The sequence below is a fragment of the Oryza brachyantha genome, chromosome 7 (assembly GCF_000231095.2).
Source record: "Oryza brachyantha chromosome 7, ObraRS2, whole genome shotgun sequence".
NCBI lineage: Eukaryota > Viridiplantae > Streptophyta > Magnoliopsida > Poales > Poaceae > Oryza > Oryza brachyantha.
In genome coordinates this window covers 3,707,518-3,729,070 of record NC_023169.2, presented here as the reverse complement: position 1 = coordinate 3,729,070, position 21,553 = coordinate 3,707,518, and the positions used below count along the sequence as shown (strand labels likewise).

Genomic DNA, 21,553 nt, shown 5'->3' with positions numbered 1-21,553 from the left:
ACCTATCAAAACTTTATGTTTTTTATATTCCTGGATTATTTCGGCCATGTGTTTTAAATCGCCATAAAATCTGTCGTCGCATGGGACATAAAACATTAGACGACTCTATGTACAATTCCATGTGTTGACATAGCCTTTTGTAGTTCTGCCCCTAGCGCAAAAAACAGTGCCCTTCCACAGTGGAATTCAGCCCCCAAACCCCCATGCGTTGAGCACGGCGCCCCCCTCCCCTCCCCTCCCCTCCCCTCCCACCTCTCTCTCTACAACTCCTCTCCGGCTCTCCCCTCCACCGAGAAGAGAGAGAGAGAGAGGGAGTGACAGTGTCAGTGTGAGGCTGCGAGGAGCTGGGCAGGCAGCTGCTGCAGCAGCCACAGCCCCTGTCTCCTCCTCCTCCCTCCGCACAAGGAGGAGAGAGGCGCGACGCGGGCTTTGGGGGTTGGTCGCCGGAGTGTGTGTGAGTGCGCCGGCGGCTGTGGAGTAGAGCCAAGAACCCTCGCGCACGGTCACCGCAGCGGCCGGTGATGCCGCCTGCTGCGTTCTTGGTGTGCGTTCTTGCCGCCGGGTGGGTCCTCGTGGCCGCCGCCGGCGCGGGGGAGGGGGAGGGGGCCGCAATGCTGGAGCTGCGGCGAGCGCTGGCGCCGCCCGACTGGGGCGGCGCGGGCGCGGGGGAGGAGGGCAACCACTGCGCGTGGAGGGGCGTCACGTGCGCGGGTGGGGGCGGCGGCGGCGGCGGCGGCGCGGTCGTGGCGATCGACCTCCCGCGGCGGGGGCTGAGGGGGGACTTCTCGGCGGTCGCCGGGCTGCGCGCGCTGGCGCGGCTCGACCTGTCGTTCAACGCGCTCCGGGGCGGCGTCCCCGGCGAGGCGCTCGGGGCGCTCGGACGCCTCGAGTTCCTCGACCTGTCGATGAACAAGCTGTCCGGCCCCGTCCCGGCCTCCCTCGCCGGCGCCGTCGGGCTCAGGTTCGTCAACCTCTCCAACAACGCGCTCTCCGGCGCCATCCCCGACGAGCTCAGGGCGCTCAGGGACATCGAGGAGCTCCAGATTTCCGGCAACAACCTCACCGGTGGCATCCCCCGGTGGCTCGCCGGGCTCCCCGCCCTCCGCGTGCTGTCCGCCTACGAGAACGCCCTCTCCGGCCCGATCCCCCCGGGGCTCGGCCTCTCCTCCAAGCTCCAAGTGCTCAACCTCCACTCCAATGCCCTCGAGGGGAGCATCCCGAGCAGCCTCTTCGATATCGGCAACCTCCAGGTCCTCATCCTCACCGTGAACCGGCTCAACGGCACCATCCCGGACAGCATCGGCCGGTGCGCCGGCCTCTCCAACGTGCGCATCGGCAATAACCGCCTCGCCGGCGCCATCCCGGCGTCCATCGGCGACGCCACCAGCCTCACCTACTTCGAGGCCGACAGCAACGAGCTCACTGGAGGGATCCCCCCGCAGTTCGCGCGCTGCGCCAATCTGACGCTGCTCAATTTGGCATACAACCGCCTCGCCGGCGAGGTCCCCGACGTGCTCGGGGAGCTCAGGAACCTGCAGGAGCTCATCGTCTCGAGCAACGGGCTCTCCGGCGAGTTCCCAAGGTCGATACTGAGGTGCCGGAACCTGAGCAAGCTCGACTTGAGCTACAACGCGTTCCGCGGCGGCTTACCGGAGAGCATCTGTAACGGGTCGAGGATGCAGTTTCTTTTGCTTGATCACAATGAGTTCTCCGGTGGCATTCCCGTCGGCATCGGTGGCTGTGGCCGGCTGCTTGAGCTGCAACTTGGCAACAATAATCTTACTGGTGAGATACCACCTGAAATCGGCAGGGTCAAGAGTTTGCAGATTGCTCTGAATCTTAGCTTCAATCATCTTGTTGGACCACTGCCCCATGAACTTGGGCGGCTCGATAAGCTCGTTGCGCTGGACCTGTCAAGCAATGAGATATCCGGCGAGATACCAGGTGATATGAGAGGGATGCTGAGCTTAATTGAGGTCAATTTATCAAACAACCGGCTAACTGGCGCCATCCCTGTGTTTGCACCATTCCAGAAGAGTGCAGCATCCAGCTTTTCTGGCAACAACAAGCTGTGTGGCGACCCGCTAGTTGTTGATTGTGGGCCAATTTATGGATCCAACTATGGAATGGACCACAGGAAGATATCTTACAGGGTGGCTTTGGCGGTTGTGGGGTCCTGCGTGCTCATCTTCTCTATCGTGTCACTGGTGGTGGCGTTGTTCATGTGGCGCGAGAGGCAGGAGAAGGAGGCTGAAGCAAAGATGGCCGAGGGGGGGGAAGTTGTAGTGGAAGCGCCGCAGGTCATGACTTCAAACATGTTTGTTGAGAGCCTGCAGCAAGCTATCGACTTCCAGAGTTGTGTCAAGGCAACTTTCAAGGATGCCAATATAGTGAGCAACGGGACATTCAGCACAACCTACAAGGCCATCATGCCATCTGGTATGGTGGTCTGTGTCAAGAAGCTGAAGTCAGTTGATCGTGCGGTTATTCATTACCAGACGAAGATGATTCGGGAGCTCGAGTGCCTTTCGCACATCAACCACCCAAACCTTGTGCGCCCCATTGGGTATGTCATCTATGAGGATGTTGCACTCTTGCTGCACCATCACATGCCGAATGGAACCTTGCTTGAGCTGCTGCACAATGTCGACAACCCTGAAAGTGACAACCAGAAGCCTGACTGGCCAAGGCTGTTGTCAATTGCCATTGATGTCGCCGAAGGGTTGGCGTTCCTCCATCATGTCGCCACCATTCACCTGGACATCTCTTCGGGGAACGTATTCCTTGACTCCCACTACAATGCACTTCTTGGTGAAGTGGAAATCTCCAAGCTTCTGGATCCATTGAAGGGCACTGCTAGCATCAGTGCAGTTGCCGGCTCGTTTGGTTACATACCTCCAGGTCTGAAGTCTGAACCTTGCTCCACATCTGCCCACTAAACTAGTTCTTTTTTTTTTCATAAACCTAACAATTCGTTGCGGTTGCAATTGTTCCTTTTCAGAGTATGCCTACACCATGCAAGTGACAGTGCCAGGCAATGTGTACAGCTTTGGTGTTGTGCTGCTGGAGATCCTAACGTCAAAGCTGCCAGTGGATGAGGAGTTCGGGGAGGGTGTGGACCTTGTCAAGTGGGTGCACTCTGCCCCTGCAAGGGGCGAGACACCGGAGCAGATCATGGACCCGAAGCTGAGCACCGTATCATTCGCGTGGCGCAGACAGATGCTCGCCGTGCTCAAGGTCGCGATGCTCTGCACCGAACGTGCCCCGGCCAAGCGTCCCAAGATGAAGAAGGTGGTGGAGATGCTGCAAGAGGCCAAAAACAGCTGAGAATCCTGGGGACAGCATAATCCTCTAGCTGAGATGAGATTGCCCCTTTCTGGGATGAAACAAGAAGCGTAAACAACAATTCCCTCCCGTGAATTTTTCGCGATCGATTGATCCTGGTATAGAAGTCCAGTGATGTCTTCTTCTTCAGTGTATATAACCTTCATTTGGGTACCCCAGCCAAGCAGTGTATGTGCTGCCAGATGTTTGAGCCATCAGTCTGAATTCTGAAAGGCATCAAGGAGTTGAGCCCATGTCATAGATTTGAGCACAGTGACTGCTGTACTGGAGAATGTTTTGGTAGTACAAGATCTGGTTGGAACTTTAAAATTTCAAGCAACCTGTTCTTGCAATTCCATGCTGAGTTTTGGTGAGGTGGTGTTGCTGCTTGTGCACCTAAGACCTATTATCATCTTTTTTCACTCTCATTTCTTCCTAGATTAGGGTGGTCTCATCTGCTGCTGTAAAGCTTCTTCTCACCATCAATGCCTGTGAATTGAGTTCCTGGCCCATTTGGCTGTGGCCCCTGATGATGAGTGATCTACTGATCTATGTGTTTGTACGGCTTCTAAATCCAATGGTCCCTTTCGTGGCAGCTTGGACTGGAACTTTTGGACGAAACAATGACGAATGGCTGGCTGGCTGGCTGGGACAAGTTGCTGCATGATTGGGGGAAAATCTGACAACAACCGCACTTGTGAATGAATTCACCTATGTTTGACAGACATTCCCACATGCTGGCTAGCCATTGATAGCTCACTAAGGTGATGATCAGTAGCAATCAGGTAGTAGCTTACCAAGGTCATGATCGGTAGCTGGTTCGAGGTGACGGCCGAGTCATGAAAAATAATTTTTTGGAAGGGGGAAAAATAGCTTATCAAGACGATGATCAGTAGCTGGTCTGAGGGGACAATGAGTCTTCAAAGGCATTTTTTTTGGAAATAAAATTCCTATAAATTGACAACTGTGAAAGTCCTACCAAATAGTTAAATCTTTTTAGAAACTAAATTAAGTTATAGTACCATGACCATCCCAGCATATCAACTATCTCATCTTTTATTCCGAAAATAGGGGACGAGGGATAAAAGTTAAATTCCACGTAGCATTTATCGTATCTTTTATTTTTGGATGTTATCCATAGAAAAGAAAAAAGTCATATTTAGTTGTTCTCCCTTCAACCTCCGAATATATTTTTGGATGTTATCCATAGAAAAGAAAAAAAGTCATATTTAGGCGTTCTCCCTTCAACCTCCGAATAGATACGAAGAATGTTATATACTGATGATCTTCTAAAGTATAAAGAGATATAAAGAATAAAATATTTCAGATGATCATTACAATATAAATATAAATAATTAAATTTAGACGAGCGGACAGTGATGCTCTAGTTGGCAGTCTACAATGTGGGGGTGGGCATGAAAGCAACGACAGATTCTGCCTGTCGAAATCGCGTCGGTCAAATGGTTCATGCCGGGTTCCTTTCTATTGGTCGCGACAAAGCGACCGCGACTTTCCGCGGCAGCGATGATTGAGGGGGTACGTGTCACCTCGACTTGAAATGTGGGGATTTCATGTGGATTTGGATGGAAACGAAGGTCCGCTATGCATGCTGGTTTCATCTTTGGCTTTTTTTTTAAAGAATTTTATAATTAAATTAGAGGTTCACGTTGCCTTGGCCAAATGAGTCATCGACCATCGACCAATACTGGGAGTCATGAACAAACGATAGCAGTGGCGTATTATGAATTTTCGATGGTCCAACTTACATAAATTTTTAAAAATGTATTTTCATATGTTAACAAATGATATTTTTCCTCTTTTTATTTTTTCTATATATGTGTGTAAAGGTGTAAGTGGGCCGATCCGTCAACCCGCTTATATGCCAATTAAGCGGGTAGCCTACAAACGGATTCGAGGGCCGGTCCACTTACACCCTTATGTGGGTGGGTTTAAGCTTGGATTTTTTGGATGATCCTAGGACCACCCTCTAGATCCATCCCTAGGAGTGCTCCTGCAGCTATCCAACGGGCATATGACCACATGAGCTTCTATTTATGTTTATAAGTCAAAATTTAAATTTTTAACCTTAAATTTGAAGTTAATTTTAGAGTTTTTTAATCATAGTTTATTTTTCAACCATTGCTTTTATATAGTTAACACTTAACAATACATATAAAATTTCTATTCACAGATTATTTTTTATTTATAAATACGTCGTCTAACCTTTTCAATTAGAAAGCCAAACAACGAGGTACTTGGCTCCGCTGTTGCTGCCTGTGGGGACTGTGTATTTGGGGATTTTATTCAGATGAGGAATTTCAGAATTCTGGACGCATTCACCCGGTCTAGCTCACCCACACGACGAATTGGGCTTGCGTCTAGCGGTAGCGGCCAAGTTGTTAGGATCAGCGGTTGTGGGGTTAGAACGGTAGCAGTGGGCTGTGGGCAGCCTTGCCCTGCAGGGTCCAAGTAGGACCGTCACCGAGCTCGAGTCCTTACGCAGGCTCGGCTCAGCTCGATTTAAGTATATGATATAGTTATTTTGATAATATTTTTTTAACAAAAACAATAATTTTAAATCAATCATATTAAATAAATTATAAATAATATTTAAAATCAATATATAATATCAATACAAATTAATTTATCATCTAGATATATAATATTTGATTCATAATATACTGTCTTATCAAATAAAAAATAAAATAGCATATATAGGTAAGCTCATGAGAAGCTCGAGCTTGACTCAAGAAATCTCGCGAGCTTCGGATCAGGCTTGGACTCGGCTCGTTAGGAGCTCGAGCCGAGCTTTGAGTTTTTTGATAGCCCTAGGAGACTAGCAGCGGCAGCTTGCAGTCAACAGGATGTCATGGGAGAATGGACTGAAGCGATAGCCTACAACCTGAACCAAGTAAAAAAAAGGCAATTAATGTTCATCAGTTCATGTACACAACCTATGAAACGTTGTAAAACTTACGTAATTTAATTGTTATGTTCATCTATTCTCTACAAAGCTCTTTGTCAGGTCTAGTGGAGTTACAATTTAGAGAATGAGCTATAAGAGAATATACTATCCGACCCAGTTAAGTTTAATCTAGAGGGATTATTGCTTTCCAGTACATGGTTCTGAATTTTCTGTAGTCAAACTCGGCCCCGTTTAGTTTGGAAAAGTTTTTGCAAAAACATCAAATCAAGTTTTTGACACTCATTTGAAGTATTAAACGTACTTTAATTACAAAACAAAATTCATATTTCGTCTGGAAACCACGAGACGAATCTTTTGAGTCTAATTAATCCATCATTAGTATATGTTGGTTACTGTAGCACTTATGGCTAATCACGTCCTAATTAGGCTTAAAAGATTCGTCTCACGATTTTCCGCATAACTGTGTAATTAGTTTTAATGTTCAGATATATTTAATACTTCATTTAGATGTCCAAAGATTCGATGTGATGTTTTTTGAAAAAAATTTTGCGAACTAAACGCGGCCTAAGGTAACAAACAAAATCGGTGTCACTTTTGAGGATCTTTCCATGCGTGATATAGATTTAGAAGTAGCACGTATCCCCTCACCAGTGCTAGAAAATTTTGGGTTGTCAAGTTTTGTAGTTTTGAACTATTATAATAAACTATATCTGCAGATCAGGTGTCACTCTTTTTCTAGAGCAGGTACAATAGCAGACTATAAGTCAGCTGTAAATATATTTTAATGAGATAAGAGAGGAGTGGATTACAGATTTATAGCCAACTATATCATAGACTCCAAGATGCAGTGCGTGTATGATATGTGAGACATGATAATATATATTTTGTAGATAACTATTGTATGGATTGTTTCTTAGATTGGCTATAGATGAATTGGAGCTGGCAGTTGGTTATAGTATTGAGCTTGCTCAAATGTCTTGTGAAATAAACATGCTCAGTGCCTTGCCATTTGTATCGCAGGTAAGAAAAACGCAAGCATTGCCCTCGTTAAGGTGCGCTTATATGATAAATAAATATTTTTTCTAGTGCTGGATCACTAAAAACAACAAACCATGTTTATTTTGATAATTGATTAAGAAAAGCAAATTTGTTTGGATGAATATTTTCACATAAGTTGCTCCTAAGTTAGGTCAATCTTCTCCGTGGAAGAAGTGCGATAATGGCTCCAAACATCTATCACCCAATGAATTGTTTGTGGGGCAATATTTTTGTCAAGTTTAAAGGTTGAATTTCAATCCATTTGACATTTTTTTTTGAAACGTATGGTTTCAAGGTAAACAAGATTCTAATTTTGATGTTGTAGTCTTGTTTACACTAGATGTATACCCTGTAACTAGGTCTATCCTTTTTTATTTATGAAACGCAATAGGTGTAAACTGCTGTTATATAAATGCAGATTTTAAAACCAAGTATACCACAGTTGGTTATGCTAAATAATTCTGGAAAATTTGCTTGCTGTTATATTGCTTTGTTCTAAATAGTTCTGGAAATTTAACTTCTTTGAACATATGTTCCTCAAGGATAACATGACTGATGGAGTGATTTCTTCATTTCCTATTTACGAGTTTAGATCCGTCTGGCCCAAACAAAACCGGCCCAAAACTAGCCCAGCACAAGATCTATGGAGTACTTGAAATAAACTTACCAGTAAAAATAGTTCCTTTTTAAAACAAACTCCCATGAAATTAATTCAAACCATTTAATACTCAAATAGTCAAATGTGAAAATAACTCCCCAATTTCATTCAAGATCAATAATCCCGTAGCCAAATCCTGCTACATTGCACATTTGCACTCCTTTTAATTCCTAATCACAACATTGAAAACCACAGATTTTCACCTCAGAAAAAAGTAAAAAAAATATATTTTTAAAAAAACACAAATTAAACATCAGCCAACGCAAACGCATGCAAGCAAGATTACGAGCAGCTGAACACACACAATTAACTGATTAATCCATGCAGTAGCTAGTAATTAAGCTAAGCTTTCCTCATCAATGGCTGCACCTTGACCTGGTCGAGCACCGGCCCGCACGGCGATACGCCGTCGCCGGCGCTGGTGTGGTAGTAGGAGCTGTAGAACGTCACCCTGGTGCGCCGCCCGGCCGCCACGAACCTCAGGCTGGCCTGCCGGGCGCCGCCGCCGCCGCGGGACGCATAGGGCACCGTGGACGTCGCGTTCCCGGCGACGGCGTGGACCAGCATGGCGCCCTCGCAGCCGTCCCCGGCGTCGCCGACGGCGAAGGAGAGGTTGTAGGCACGTCCCGGCGCGGTGCGGATCACCTGCGCGATCGCGCCCTCTCGGCCGGCGACGAGCTCCACGGCGCGCTGGCCCTGGGGCACCGCGAAGTGAGGCGCGTCGACGAGGCGGACGGGGCGGAGCGACTCGATGATCCACCCCGGGAGCGGCGACGTCGCGTCCTTCTGCTTCGGCGGCAGCAGCACGCCGGCGGTGGAGTTCGGGATCGCCGTTGGCCCGGCCTCAAAGTCGCCGTTCCGGATCAGGTTGTCTGCAGCCAGCAATGGCGGTGTCAAATCCAAGGAGAATAGGCTACCTTCCATGGATGCCATGATGTCATTGGGTCGTACCTTTGGATGGCAATGGCGCGGGGAGCTCCTTGATGGCGACGATGGCGAGGAGGGGGCCGCAGGCCGGGTCGCCGTCCTGGCCGTCGCCGCGGGGGTTACTGAACACGACTTGGGCATCCCTCTCAGCGGCGCGGAAGCCCCACGCCCAGGCGTCGGCGGCGGCGGCGCCGTAGAGCGTGCGCACGGGGACGTCCACCGGCGCGGAGAACGACGGCGACGCGGCCACCCGCAGGAGCGCCTCGCCGTCGTCGCGCGCGCAGGCGCGCGTGGCCGCGAACGTGAGCGCGTACGCCGCGCCGGCGCGCACCTCCACCGCCTGCGCCGCCGAGGCGCGCGCCCCCAGGCGGAGCGCGTGGGCCCCCGGCGCGGCGGCGAAGTACATCCCTCCGGGCTGCGGTCCGCCGGAGACGTACTCGACGTGGCCCCGCAGCGCCCACCCCGGCAGCGAGTCCCTCCCGACGATCACCGTGTCGTTCATCTTCCGGGGGCTCATCGCGAAGTTGCCGTTCACCAGCACGCCTGAACGCATCCCATCATCAATCCAAACACATGACATCCGTCACACCAAACCGAATTTTTTTTATTTTTTAAACTTTTTAAGAAATAATTTTATTACTAAAATATTTTCAAAACTAAACCTTTTGGCCACACCAGTGTTGGTGGATGACAGACTGGCACGCCATTGTCAATGGTATGATAGGCTGTTTGGCTACGTCAATGTCGGTGACGTGGCCAAAAAAATTATGTGATGGGAATATCTTTTTCGGAGGTTTAATAATAAAATTATTTCTTAAAAGGGTTTAAAATATAAAAAAAGTTTCCACCAAACCCATGTTTACGAGCGAAGAGTAATATGTGAATAAGAATTTTATATCGGTGTTTTCAGCGACGTTAAAAATAATTTTGATAAATAACTAAGATCAAATTAAATTTAAGATTAAAAATTTAAATTTTGGTTTATAAGCCTAAAGGAAAGGAAAGAGAACGGAAAGAGAAGGACGTGAGATTTTAGCAAGATATTACCGTTGAGGTTTTGAGTGTGAGCTCGAGGTGGCGGCGGCGGCGGCGACCCTGGAACTGACGTGGCAGTGGCGATGGCTACGGAGGAGAGGAGAAGCAAGAAGAGCTCCATTTTTCTAAAAGTAATGATTTAGGTTTTAGGTTTTAGGGGTTTAATTTAATTTTAGCGATGCGATTAGAGTTGTGAGGTCGTCCATATATATACACGATGACATGAGCTCTGTTTATGGATGACAGATGAGACGGCAGGGGAGGACACATGTACTTAGGCCGGCTAAAGCTGCTTTAGAGCAAGTAACTTGCTCTAATGAATTACTGATCCACTCAAACACTAGCAAAAAAAAAGAGGCAGTGTACTGTACAGTAACTCAAGAGATATGTATGGCTTAGCACGTACGTACTGAAGCTCACTTTGGAGCTAGTAGCTTGCTCCAACAAACCAACTTAAATACCCTGCTAAAGCAAAATAATTACTCCCTTCATTCCTAAATATTTAACGCCGTTGATTTTTTATATGCGTTTGACCGTTCGTCTTATTTAAAAAATTTATTTAATTATTAATTATTTTTATATCATTTCGTATATTGTTAAATATATTTTTATGCATATTTATAGCTTTACATATTTAACAAATTTTTTTAAATAAAACGAATGGCCAAACGCGTATAAAAAAATCAACGGCGTTGACATTCCAGCACGGAGGTACGGAGGTAGAGGTAGTACTAATTACAGTACATTACACACACGTACAGGAAAAATAAAATCAGCAGCGAGTCACTGCATTGATATGGGCCGTCGGCCCGGCCCATCTAGTGTCGCCAAGGTTTCGTTTCCGTCACTCCTAAGTCACCCACGTGGCGTCCTCCGATTGGACGGCGTCTTCTCACCACGCGGCGAAGTCTCTCCACTCCCCCCCAATCGCGTCTCGCAACCCCAACACCGGCGATGGCGTCCGGACCGGCGGCGTACGGCGTCGGCGACGGCGAGAAGCCCTCGGCCCACCTCGGCCAGCCCCTCCTCCCTCCGCCCACGCAGCCCCCCTACTACGCCTTCCCCGCGTCGGCCTACGCTCCCCCGCCGCCGCTGGCGCAGCCTCCTCCTCCGCCGGCGCCGACGCTCATCTTCGTGCCGGCCTCCCCCGTCCTCGTCCGCCTCCGCCGGCTCCGCCCGCGCCGGGTCCCCTGCCTCCGCGCCTTCTCCACCCGCACGATCCCGCTCCTCCTCCTCCTCGCGCTCCTCGCCGGCCTCGCGTGCCTCTTCTACCCCTCCGCGCCCGTCGCCCGCGTCGCGGAGCTCCGGCTCGACCGCTTCCGCGTCAACCCGCCCCCGTTCCCGGCCGTCGACCTCGACCTCGCGCTCCGCCTCAGCGTCCGCAACCCCGGCCTCGTCCTCCCGCTCCGGTACCGCGCGGTGTCCGCCGCCGTCTCATACCGCGGCCACCTCCTCGGCTCCGCCGCCGCGCGGCCCGGATCCGGCGATCTGGACGCCAGGGGGACGACGTACGCCGACGCGGAGGTGTGGGTGGACGCCGGCAGGGTTATCGATGACGTTATCGACCTGATCGGGGACCTCGCCGCGGGCTCTCTGCCGCTGGAGATCGTGACTGAAGTGGTCGGCGCGGTCAGGGTCTTCCGCTTCGACATCCCTGTGAAGGTAATTGCATGTTCTTGTCAGAGGTTCACGAACTACATTGATTTGATCACGGCAGAATGGTATCATGAATATTATGTGCAAAATTTTGGGGGACTTTTGAATATAGTAGTAGTTACAGAGACTGTTAGGATAAAGCGTATTAGGTTATCAGGGTGGAGCGAAACTTTCCTCACTTATAAACATTTTAGTTCATATGATGTGCATACTGGATCATATGAGTTATGCTTAAGTAACTAAAGGGCGTTTGTCAATTTGATCCTTGAACCTGTAATTCGCTGATGCTTTAGACAGTAGACTAAAACTTATGAGATTTACTAGATTTTACTATCATTAGTATGATAATTTAGCTCCTTAGTCTACATACTCTCCAAAGTATCATACTTGTCTCGAGTCTGGACAGAACTATAGTGTATGGGATAAGATTTGCGTGCTGCTACTATGGTTCATATGTTCTCTCTGTTTTCCATTTGGCAAAATTTGCTACAGAACGCAAGAAAATGTGTAGTCAGCTATGGACAACGTAAAGACATGAATTGGCTTGAAGACACTCCAAAACACGTGTAATTAGTTGATGAACACTCTTGGCATTATTTCATTATGTCGGTGTATATGGAGAGAGAAATAAGGAGGAAAGTACTAATTTGACCCTGTCTCAATTGACTTGTAAGGCAACCTGGGTCAAATGGTTCAGACCCACTTGTCATTGACACCATGCCATTTCCCTAGGAAACATAACCTGTAAAATAATAAAGTCATGGTCCCGCTTGTCAACCACTGTAAGTTGTACATGCATCTGTCATCAGGGGGGCAATAATATCTTTTTGAAATGTTTCTCTCCCCATTTGGTCACGGAATAATAAAATAATGCCAAGAGTGTCCATCAGCTAATTAGATGTTTTTTTAGAGCGTTGTGGTGCTCCATCTGTAGCATTTTTTTCCCTTTCATTTCCATGTTGGTAAAGTTCAGAAGGTCATTTGTTTCATGGTTCTAAGTGGTAACGCATATTAGTGCAGAAGACATGTGCAAAAGGTATAGTGTGTGATCAAACAGAACAGTGTAAGATACAGCTGTATAAGCTAATAATTTCATAGCTGTCTATAAGATAAGGATAGATATGTTGAATATGCTGATGATAATCCTATCTGATCGTAGGAGCAGCATTTATTGGAACCAGGAAGTGTGGGTTTAGCTGAAAGGCCTAGAAAATTATGTCTTCTACTTGAATCTGTCCTTGAGTTATCTTGGTCCAAAAGGCAACCTCATTCAGAAAAAGAGTGGATTTCTTTTTATTTCAACCATCGGTACATTTTTTTGAAGATAAAAAAATAAAAATTCAATTGAAAGATGACTAAGCATACTAAATATTATTGCTATTGATTCTAAGCAATAATAATATCGTAGAACTAGCTATAGAAAAATTAAACTATGAGTTACAAAAGTGTGAGGGCATTGGCAAAAGGTTTTAGCTTGAGCGAGATTTTTGATACTAAGCATGCTTAATTTTCAGAGCCTCAATGTTAGTAGGCACTGGAGGGGTGATATAGCAAGGGTGCAGGAAGAGTTGTAGAATGGAGGATGCTGAGTGGAGGTTAGCTGCGACTGAATTGTTAGCAGATTAACCCTGCATTGGAGAAGGGGAGTGTATAATAGCTGAAGGGAGGTCTGAAGGGATACTTAAGGGAAAGGTGTTCGAAGCATTGAAGGAACATAATTGAAGGTTATATTTTAGGTCATTTCTTCTTAGGATTTTATGCATAGCTGAGCACATGCATGCTGGTCCTAGTTTTGATCTTGTTGGCAAATGAAACGGGGTGAAGGTTAATTTTACAATAGGCTTGTCCCCTCAAGCTGCCAAGCATGAGCATTTCCTAAGTGGTCGGTTATCGGCCAACCCATGGTGGAATACTTAAGGCTTAAGCCAGAAATGATAATTACTTTAGAAAAATGCCTATGGCATAGACCAAGATGGACCGGAGGGCTGGGACTCTGTCCAGAAAACTAGTGCAGAAATCAAATTAACTTAAGTTTTGGAAATGTGGCTTAGATAGAAATAGCATGCCCAGAAATGTTCTAACATAGAGTGGAATCAAACATTGAAAAGATTAGTTGACAACAGTCTAGAGAAAAGATGGGGTGCATAATTATTAAAAAATAGGGGTCTTATTTGCAAGTCAGCTGAACACCATAATCGCGCGCGGAATGTAGTGCCCCCCTGCCTGCCAACTTGTGCGCTTTTATTTAGGTTAACTAAATATTATACTTTGTCCATGTAATGGAGATCACGGGGATAGATGCCGATACGTCTCCAGCCTGTATTTCAATCACCGTAACTCAGTCAAGCTACCTGCACCTGCCTGGTTTGATCATTTAGTGTCTCTTTCTAAGAGATGAGAACGTAAATAGAAAACATCCCTAGGAAAGCCTCACGGCCTTGTGGTTGGCATAACAATAATGTCATTTGTTGATATGCTACCGCCTGTTTACTTTGATCATCATATATTATTAAGGCGCGTGTTCCATCATCGCGGAAATATGCCCCCATGGCATACCCTGAATATGGGGCCAGACATTGGCAAATTGCAGAGGAGCAGGATCTGAAGCGGTGGCTGCTAAAGCATTTGCTTCTGAAAGAATTTGAACTAATTGTTACACAGTCGAGCGTTTTTGTCCATTCACAACATAGACACAATACAGTGTCTCACTCTCATTTGTGCCCCTTGAGTTCATTTGCTTTTGGTTTAATATAGTGTAGCTATTTTAGTTTTTCTAGCTTGTCTGTCCCCAATTATATAAATTCTCGTTGACAACAGCCTATAGGAACCAGTGGATACAGTGATTGCTACTTTGCTGGAGACCACGATACATACATGTCCTTCGACTAAAGTCTTCAGCTTAGGGTCTGGGTGTCTTGGTGTTGCAAAGAATTCTTCTACATGCTCTATTCATCTTTTTTCTGATTGACCTACTTAAATATTTTGTTAAGACATGTTATTTTTGGCGGGGATGGTTAAACCATGTGATTTGATTGCACACTTGTGCCTTTTGCAATTCCTAAAATATATTAGTTTGGGTGAAGTTTTACCAAGTATTGGTACTTCCATTTTTCAAGAAGGCAATCAAATTAGTCCTTGTTTTCAGTAAGGTAGGATTTGTAATCTCAAGTCTTGACAAATCTGTAAATCCGATTTGGCCCTGCATAAACAAATCTATATTTCTTATTATTCAAAATCAGATGAAAGTGCTTAATCTGCTAAACCAAAAGTAGTGGTGCAACAGCTATACTCAAAATTAAGATAACTTGTTGAGCACTTGAGCTTAAAACAAGAAATTAAGATAAACATAAGAATTTCATCAACTGTAGATAAACAACCTTGGATCTTGTTTTGCACTCCCTCCATTTCACAATATAAGATTTTCTAGCATTGATTAGATTCATATGGATGATAATGTATCTAGAAACATATAAAAACTATGTACATTGATGAATGAATAAATCTAGGCACAACTCGAAAGTCTTACAATATAAAACAGAGAGAGTATGAAATTGTTAACAAAGGTTGTGGTGGGCTGATGTTACCCTACCACACCAGCATGCACTAGATGAGTTAGGTGGGATCAGAATCATCTGATCTATGCTCTTTAGGTTTTGGTGAACAGTAATGTGTTTTAAAAGAAGAGAGATGGGGCTGTGATCATTCCGTTGGATCTATGTGCTGTACCTCTTTACAATATTTCCTCGTTTCAGTACTAGATTACTAGTAGGTGCTGAGATGTTTAACATAATCTGCATGAGTTGGATGGTTCCTTTTTTTTTTGGCAAGAATTGCTGCAAGTTAATCCCCAGAAAATAATAGGAATGACTTCTTAGCATTGCCCATGTCTCAACTCGCAATAGGTTAGAGAAGTCGGAATACTGACCTAAATGCTAAAGCTGTAATCTGGACTCTATAGGACTGCCCTAGCACTTCTCTTAAAGGGAAAAAAATGCCATCCCATTGTTTCTCAATCAGTATTTTGGCATGCATTTTTTTAGTAGTGGCAGTGCACAATTGCAGCAATTCATTTATCCTTACAGGATGGGTACATTTTCATCTTTTTTGTGTTAAACCACTAACATTTTCACTGATCCAGGGGCTCATATCATGCTCTGTGAATGTCAGCCCAGATACCCAGAGAATCATAAGCCAGGATTGCTATTGAGGTAATGCCCTGTCCTTCTGTCTTACAGTTTATACTGCATTAGTTCTTAATGCAGGTTATAGAATCATGGTTGTATAATCATTATTGTATTTTTTTCTCCAGTGACAATGCATTTGGACTTGTGATGTAATGCTGTTGCCAAGTTTCAGGGCCTGCTATATGAAACTGCTGGAGTATGTGTCTGTAAGTAGTGTGTAGCATGTTATTCTATAGACATGAATAAGAATTATAAGATACCACTGAATTTGACCACTCTCTGTTAACCTATTCCACCAGTAAAGATTATTATAGCATCTCATTTTCATGAAATGCTACTTCTGTATTTGTAAATACTACCTTCCCAGATATGTACCAGAACCAATGTAGCAACTAATCATGGTGTATGATTTGAACTGAACATGTATGGTGCGATTGTAACTTGGTAATTTAAGCTCTGTGTAATTTGTACTTAAGCTTGACAATCAATTCTCAGATGTCTGCTCCAAGATGCTTAGATTTCCAATTTCAACGTCTGCACTCTCTGTCTATAGAAGTCCTGTCGCTGCTACATTTTGCTCTGGTCTTATGCGTTGTGCCGAGCACGTCAGTATCAAATGGAAAAGGGTGGGGGTGATGAACCTTTTCCTTGCAGCTGGAGGTTCAGAGTGACCCACCATACTAATAATTTCGACCTGTCCAGAAGGCCAGGACAGGAGGGCATGATGCTGTTAGTATTTTATTTAAAATGATCGCCGTTTCATTCTGATTTGTTTTAGAAAGAACTTATTCAATGTTTAATTTGAAAATTTTAAAAACAAACCCTGCTGAACAATGTTATGAACTGAATGACTGATTGGCAAATGTTGGTTGGCATGGCATGATGGCAAGGTTCACTTTCAACGTGGGAGTGGTGGGGTTGTAAGGACTGTTCATGTTCAGAAATAAATTTGCAGGTGATACTTTTCTCAAAGAAAGAGAAAAGATTATGGACAGGCAGGCAACTCAGGTTCTCCATTTTTTTTTTCTGTTTGCAATAACCAGTGGCTCTGCACGAGCCTTCTGAATTGCCTTCTTCTGGATGACAGATTATTGACAGGAACGGCTGATGGGTGCCTGGATGGATGTAGCGTTATGGCAACATGGGGCGACCTTTATCCTGGTGTTCTGAAGAGTATGGTCGCAGGTACGTCCTGGCGACCTTTTAGAAATATGAGACGATGCGTTTGTATATATAAACTTTTTGCAAGAAATGCATTGTTTAACGGTTAAAAAAGTGTGTAAACTGAGGAATAATTAGTGATAAACCGGTAAAAGAACGCAGCAAAAGGAGTGTCAGTGAGAGAAAACAGCAGTGATCCATGCATGTGCTTCCTGCATGCTTCACCTCACTGGATCGTCAATGACACAGCCAGGGCATCTCCTATAGCATGCATGTGAGCTGTTTCTCTGACCTGCTGCTAAATTTTGGCCCAAACGACCACTTGTATGTTGTATAGTAACATTCACATGTGCAGGCACACCCATGGGGTGAGTGAACCTTTTCCTGTCCGAGAAAGACCCTATGTTTGTATTATACTCACCTTTCTAAAATAACTACGTATCCAAACATCCATCTATTGAGATGCATAGCCATAAATATTTATATTTTAAAGTAGAGGGAATATATTTGTATCCATATCAAGAGAAACTTAAGAGTGTCTTTTAATCCAAGTTTTGCAACCTAACTACCTCTAGTATTCTACCAAGTAATATTATCGAAAAAGACGATCTAGGTCATTGATTTATATATTCTTCTTCTATCAGTGGAAACAGTTATACCATTAATTCTATTAGTAGTAATTAAGGTGATAAATATAAATACGATTAAATTAATGAATGGTCTAGAATCATTTCCCTGCTCAATAAAACCCACCGAAAAAGTTGTTAACAAATCAATAGTTGTCACGTATTTGAGTTTGTGAAGGTAGTGAACTAACCATTGCCTCTCAAAAATTCCAATGCCGGCCGCTAGCGTAGCGACACAATTTGCTACGGTGCCTGTTTATATCAAGCACTTTAGCATACACTCAAATAACTGAGGATGGCATTGTTGTCATTTTCTACTTGAACTGATATAGCATGTGACATGTACACGGTGCCAAAATCAAAACATTATGGGCAAAGAAAATGGGACATTTGAAGCCAGAGCACAGAGCACATCTATCTGTTCGCTTGTGCTTATGCTGATATGTTTTGAATTTTCAATAGATTTTGGGATTTTTCTACTAAAATTTATTTTCAGCATTGGCTGTTAGATCGCTAAGAATAAATATATAAGAAATTTATTTATAAAATTATTTTTGTTTGTAAATAAACCGTTTGGCTTTTTCTATAAAAGATCCAAACAATCACCCAGATCGATCGCCAAGAAAATAAGGAAGCTAAAGAAAAATGATGGACACAGATGTCAATAGGTCTGATGTCTATCCTAGTTGTATATATACGATCGATCATGCTGTTTATGTTTATCTAGAAAATGATTATGCGAAGGAAAAGCATATGAGATATAAAAGAAAAAACTTGCCTAAGGCCGTGTTCGTTAAAGGGGTGATAAGTTAACTTACTCGGCGTGAAAAACGTTATAATAAACTAGTACATGATTAATTAATTATTATTAATTATTAAAAAAATATAAAAGAGATTAATGTGATTTTTTAAAACAACTTTCCTATAGAAATTTTTTTAAAAAATACACTGTTTATCATTTAGTAGTTCGGGAAACGTGCATACGAAAAACGAAAAGATTAAGTTAACTTACAACTAGGGCGAACGCAGCCTAACTCGGAGGATGGTGATGAGATAAACTTGGCCCTTTGTCCATAGCTACCATTTATATTGAACCCCTCTTTCAAATCAGCCAGAGGAAGAGAATCCTCCGTGCTTGGAATTCCTTGACATATTTGTCTGTTTGGTCCGCTGAAACTGGAGTTCTCTTCTCTGAGGTCAAAGGAGGTTCCCTCTACGGCTCTAGTACTAAATTAATTTGTTGATAGCTACGAACTGCGTTATCAACCCTATTCTTTTCTTCCACCCTTTATCACGTGCACGCCTCTCATGCTCCTAAACATTACTACGTTTATTTCACAGTATACGAGACTTTGTAGCATTAATTCCCTACATTTATAAGACACTAATAAATCTAAATATGTATATAATATATATTTATTAATAGATAAATCTAAGCATAGCCAAAACATTTTGCAATATGAAGCAGAAGGAGTATGATTTTGTTAGAAACTTTATTCACCAATGTTTCTTATAGACCATCTTAAAACAAACTATTAACTATTTAATATTATCATTTGTTTATACCCTTAGCCATGGAATATTATTATTCATAGGAGTTAACTGCAGTCCTATTTGTATTTGTTTTAAGAGTAAATTACGATACCGGTGGTAGAACTTGGTGAGCGAGTGTAATTTAGTACTATTTTCGTTTCATACTGTAAGACTTTTCAGCCTTGTCTAAATTCATCAGTTGATGATGAATTTATATATATGTCTAGATTCATTAGCATCCATATTAATTTAGACAATATTAATTTAGACAAGGTTAAAAATCTGAAACGGAGGCAGTACAACTTAAGAGTTGAACGAAATGGTTGGCGTGTGCATTTGTACCAAAACGAGTGCCACTCAGGACTTGGTTGCCACTCCACTCAAAGCTGTTTAGCCACGCTGATCCAAACACAAATGCAAAATCCCCTTGTTATATTAACGGAAAAAAAACAATAGATCAAGGATTATCTGTTGGCACATATATCATATATGGTTTTTGGCACTTTTGAGGATGATTGTTCGGCTTTTCTTTTATGGAAAACGCTAAACGATATATTTATAAGAAAAAGTAATTTATAAATAAAAATTTTATATACGTATTTTTAGAAATTTAAAAGCCAAGACTGGAAAAATAAAATGTTCGGTGAAAAAACAAACAGTGGCTCGCATTCTCAGACTGCTTCTGCATAATTAATTAGACCCATGAGGCCGGTCATGGTGCCTTAAGGAAAAAAAAAAGATTGCTAGCTATAGCATCGTGCCATCGTCTTCTGCTCGTCTCGTATAGTGAGCGGCTCGAGCAGAGGCAAATGTTAATTAGCAAGCTTAATTCGATTTGGTATCACACTAGCGCGCTTTAGGCCTTGTTTTTTAGTTTTCAAAATTTTTTTCTAAAAACATCATATTAAATTTTTGGACACCTAAATAAACCATTAAACATAGATGAACCAAAAAACTAATTGCACAGTTATGAAAGAAATCTTGAGACGAATCTTTTAAGCCTAATTAGCCCATGATTAGCCATAAGTACTACAGTAACGAACATGTGCTAATGACGGATTAATTAGGCTCAAAAGATTTGTCTCGCGGTTTCTAGCCTAGCCATGAAATTCGTTTTTTCATTCGTGTCCAAAAACCCCTTTCAACATCCGATCAAACATTTGACGTGACACTTCTCCAAAAATTTTTCAATCTAGACACCACCTTAATTAAACCCTGTCTGCCACAAGCTTTTACTTTTATGCAAGATTCATCTGGAGAAGTCAGTGGAAGTCAGCTAGATTCTGCTTTGCTTAAAGAACCATTAGTCTCCCCATATATATATACCCCTTAACTTTTTATACACATTTAATTATGCGTCTTACTTAAATTTTTTATTAAATATATAAAGATATATATACATAAAAATATATTTAACAATAAATGAAATGATATAAAAATAATTAATAATTATGTAAATTTTTTGAATAACACGAATATTCCAACATGTATAAAAAAATCAATGGCGTTAAACCTTTAGAGACGGAGGAAGACGGAGGTAGTATATAAACTCGTAAGGTAGCTTTGAAGAAGTTCTAGCCACATTGTTTTAGGGTGCACATGTGTGTGAGGGGGAAAAATCTCTGGATGAGACACGCAACTTTGGGGTACACATGCGTGTGAGGGGGAAAAAAAATCTCCGGATGAGACACGTGAGTTGGGATCCCAGGAATCGAACTCGCGTGGGTTGCTTGCGTGCCCGCGCGGCTAACCAACCGAGCACCGCTTGGTTCTCAAAGTTTATTCCTTAAAAATATCTAATTGGCTCCTACTAAAAATATGTTCAATGATAGAGCTTATTATGGGATCAATCTCAAGCTAGGTCCGTAGAAAACCTCCTTATAGAAAGGATAATCTCTCAAGCCGACTCTTCATAATTCTAGACTAATTAATTATTTGTTTACATTCTATCTGGTCGATGTCTCTGATTAGGTCATCGCACGTACGAAGCAGATTTTCTAGTTGTCTCATCATTTTATACATAAAGAGTCGATGTTTTGCTGACACTATGCAAAACAATCCATTCTCTCTTATCATCCCTCTTCCACATTAGTGAGCATGTAGCGATAGATACAACAATTAGAGCCTTCGTGCATGCTCTAAATAATCGGTGTCAATAATGCGGTGAGTTATGTGTATCAAGACAGTGACACAAAAAAGTTCAGCCTAATTTCAGCCATATTGTACTGTTGCTAATAAAGGTTGTGCTACATACCATATCATACGTGTATCTGGTTAGGCAGGTTAGCGGTGGCAGCACAGCACTGTCACTGCACTTTTTTGGTATATTTGATATAGTAATATGGAAGATGATGCAGCTAGCAGCCATGCAGATGCAGGGGCACTTGTTGGTTTCGTTGTCGCCACTCTCTCTGACGATCTGATCTGATCTGCCCATTTGTCCGCAGGCCTGCAGTGAAATTTTTTTATTTTTAAAACCTTTTTA

At 43.7% G+C, this 21,553-nt stretch overlaps 3 protein-coding genes across 3 annotated transcripts; 2 read left to right on the top strand and 1 right to left on the bottom strand.

Annotated features, from left to right (window-relative positions):
- The first annotated feature begins 272 nt into the window (after positions 1-272).
- Positions 273-4,221, top strand: LOC102713512 (leucine-rich repeat receptor-like tyrosine-protein kinase PXC3). Its single transcript, XM_006664833.3, has 2 exons — positions 273-2,901; positions 3,002-4,221. Exons 1-2 carry the CDS (start codon positions 522-524, stop codon positions 3,325-3,327), a joined length of 2,706 nt encoding a protein of 901 aa, XP_006664896.2. The 5' UTR covers positions 273-521; the 3' UTR covers positions 3,328-4,221.
- A 4,067-nt stretch (positions 4,222-8,288) lies between these two features.
- Positions 8,289-10,029, bottom strand: LOC121054882. Its single transcript, XM_040525683.1, has 3 exons — positions 9,921-10,029; positions 8,898-9,416; positions 8,289-8,818 (listed from the first exon to the last, which is right to left on the bottom strand). The coding sequence occupies exons 1-3, from the start codon at positions 10,027-10,029 to the stop codon at positions 8,289-8,291; spliced, it is 1,158 nt and encodes a 385-aa protein (XP_040381617.1).
- Positions 10,030-10,796: 767 nt separating this feature from the next.
- LOC102714338 lies at positions 10,797-16,256 on the top strand. The gene is made up of 3 exons (XM_040526109.1): positions 10,797-11,570; positions 15,703-15,772; positions 15,874-16,256. Exons 1-2 carry the CDS (start codon positions 10,863-10,865, stop codon positions 15,769-15,771), a joined length of 777 nt encoding a protein of 258 aa, XP_040382043.1. The 5' UTR covers positions 10,797-10,862; the 3' UTR covers position 15,772; positions 15,874-16,256.
- The last annotated feature ends 5,297 nt before the right edge of the window (positions 16,257-21,553 follow it).

Excerpts from the sequence above, each read along its gene's own strand:
- LOC102713512 (XM_006664833.3), top strand. The coding sequence starts at position 522 with ATGCCGCCTGCTGCGTTCTTGGTGTGCGTTCTTGCCGCCGGGTGGGTC. Across the intron at positions 2,902-3,001 it reads GTTTGGTTACATACCTCCAG|AGTATGCCTACACCATGCAA; the intron begins GTCTGAAGTCTG and ends GTTCCTTTTCAG.
- LOC121054882 (XM_040525683.1), bottom strand. The coding sequence starts at position 10,029 with ATGGAGCTCTTCTTGCTTCTCCTCTCCTCCGTAGCCATCGCCACTGCC. Across the intron at positions 9,417-9,920 it reads TCACACTCAAAACCTCAACG|GCGTGCTGGTGAACGGCAAC; the intron begins GTAATATCTTGC and ends GGATGCGTTCAG. Across the intron at positions 8,819-8,897 it reads CGCGCCATTGCCATCCAAAG|ACAACCTGATCCGGAACGGC; the intron begins GTACGACCCAAT and ends TGCTGGCTGCAG.
- LOC102714338 (XM_040526109.1), top strand. The coding sequence starts at position 10,863 with ATGGCGTCCGGACCGGCGGCGTACGGCGTCGGCGACGGCGAGAAGCCC. Across the intron at positions 11,571-15,702 it reads GCTTCGACATCCCTGTGAAG|GGGCTCATATCATGCTCTGT; the intron begins GTAATTGCATGT and ends TCACTGATCCAG.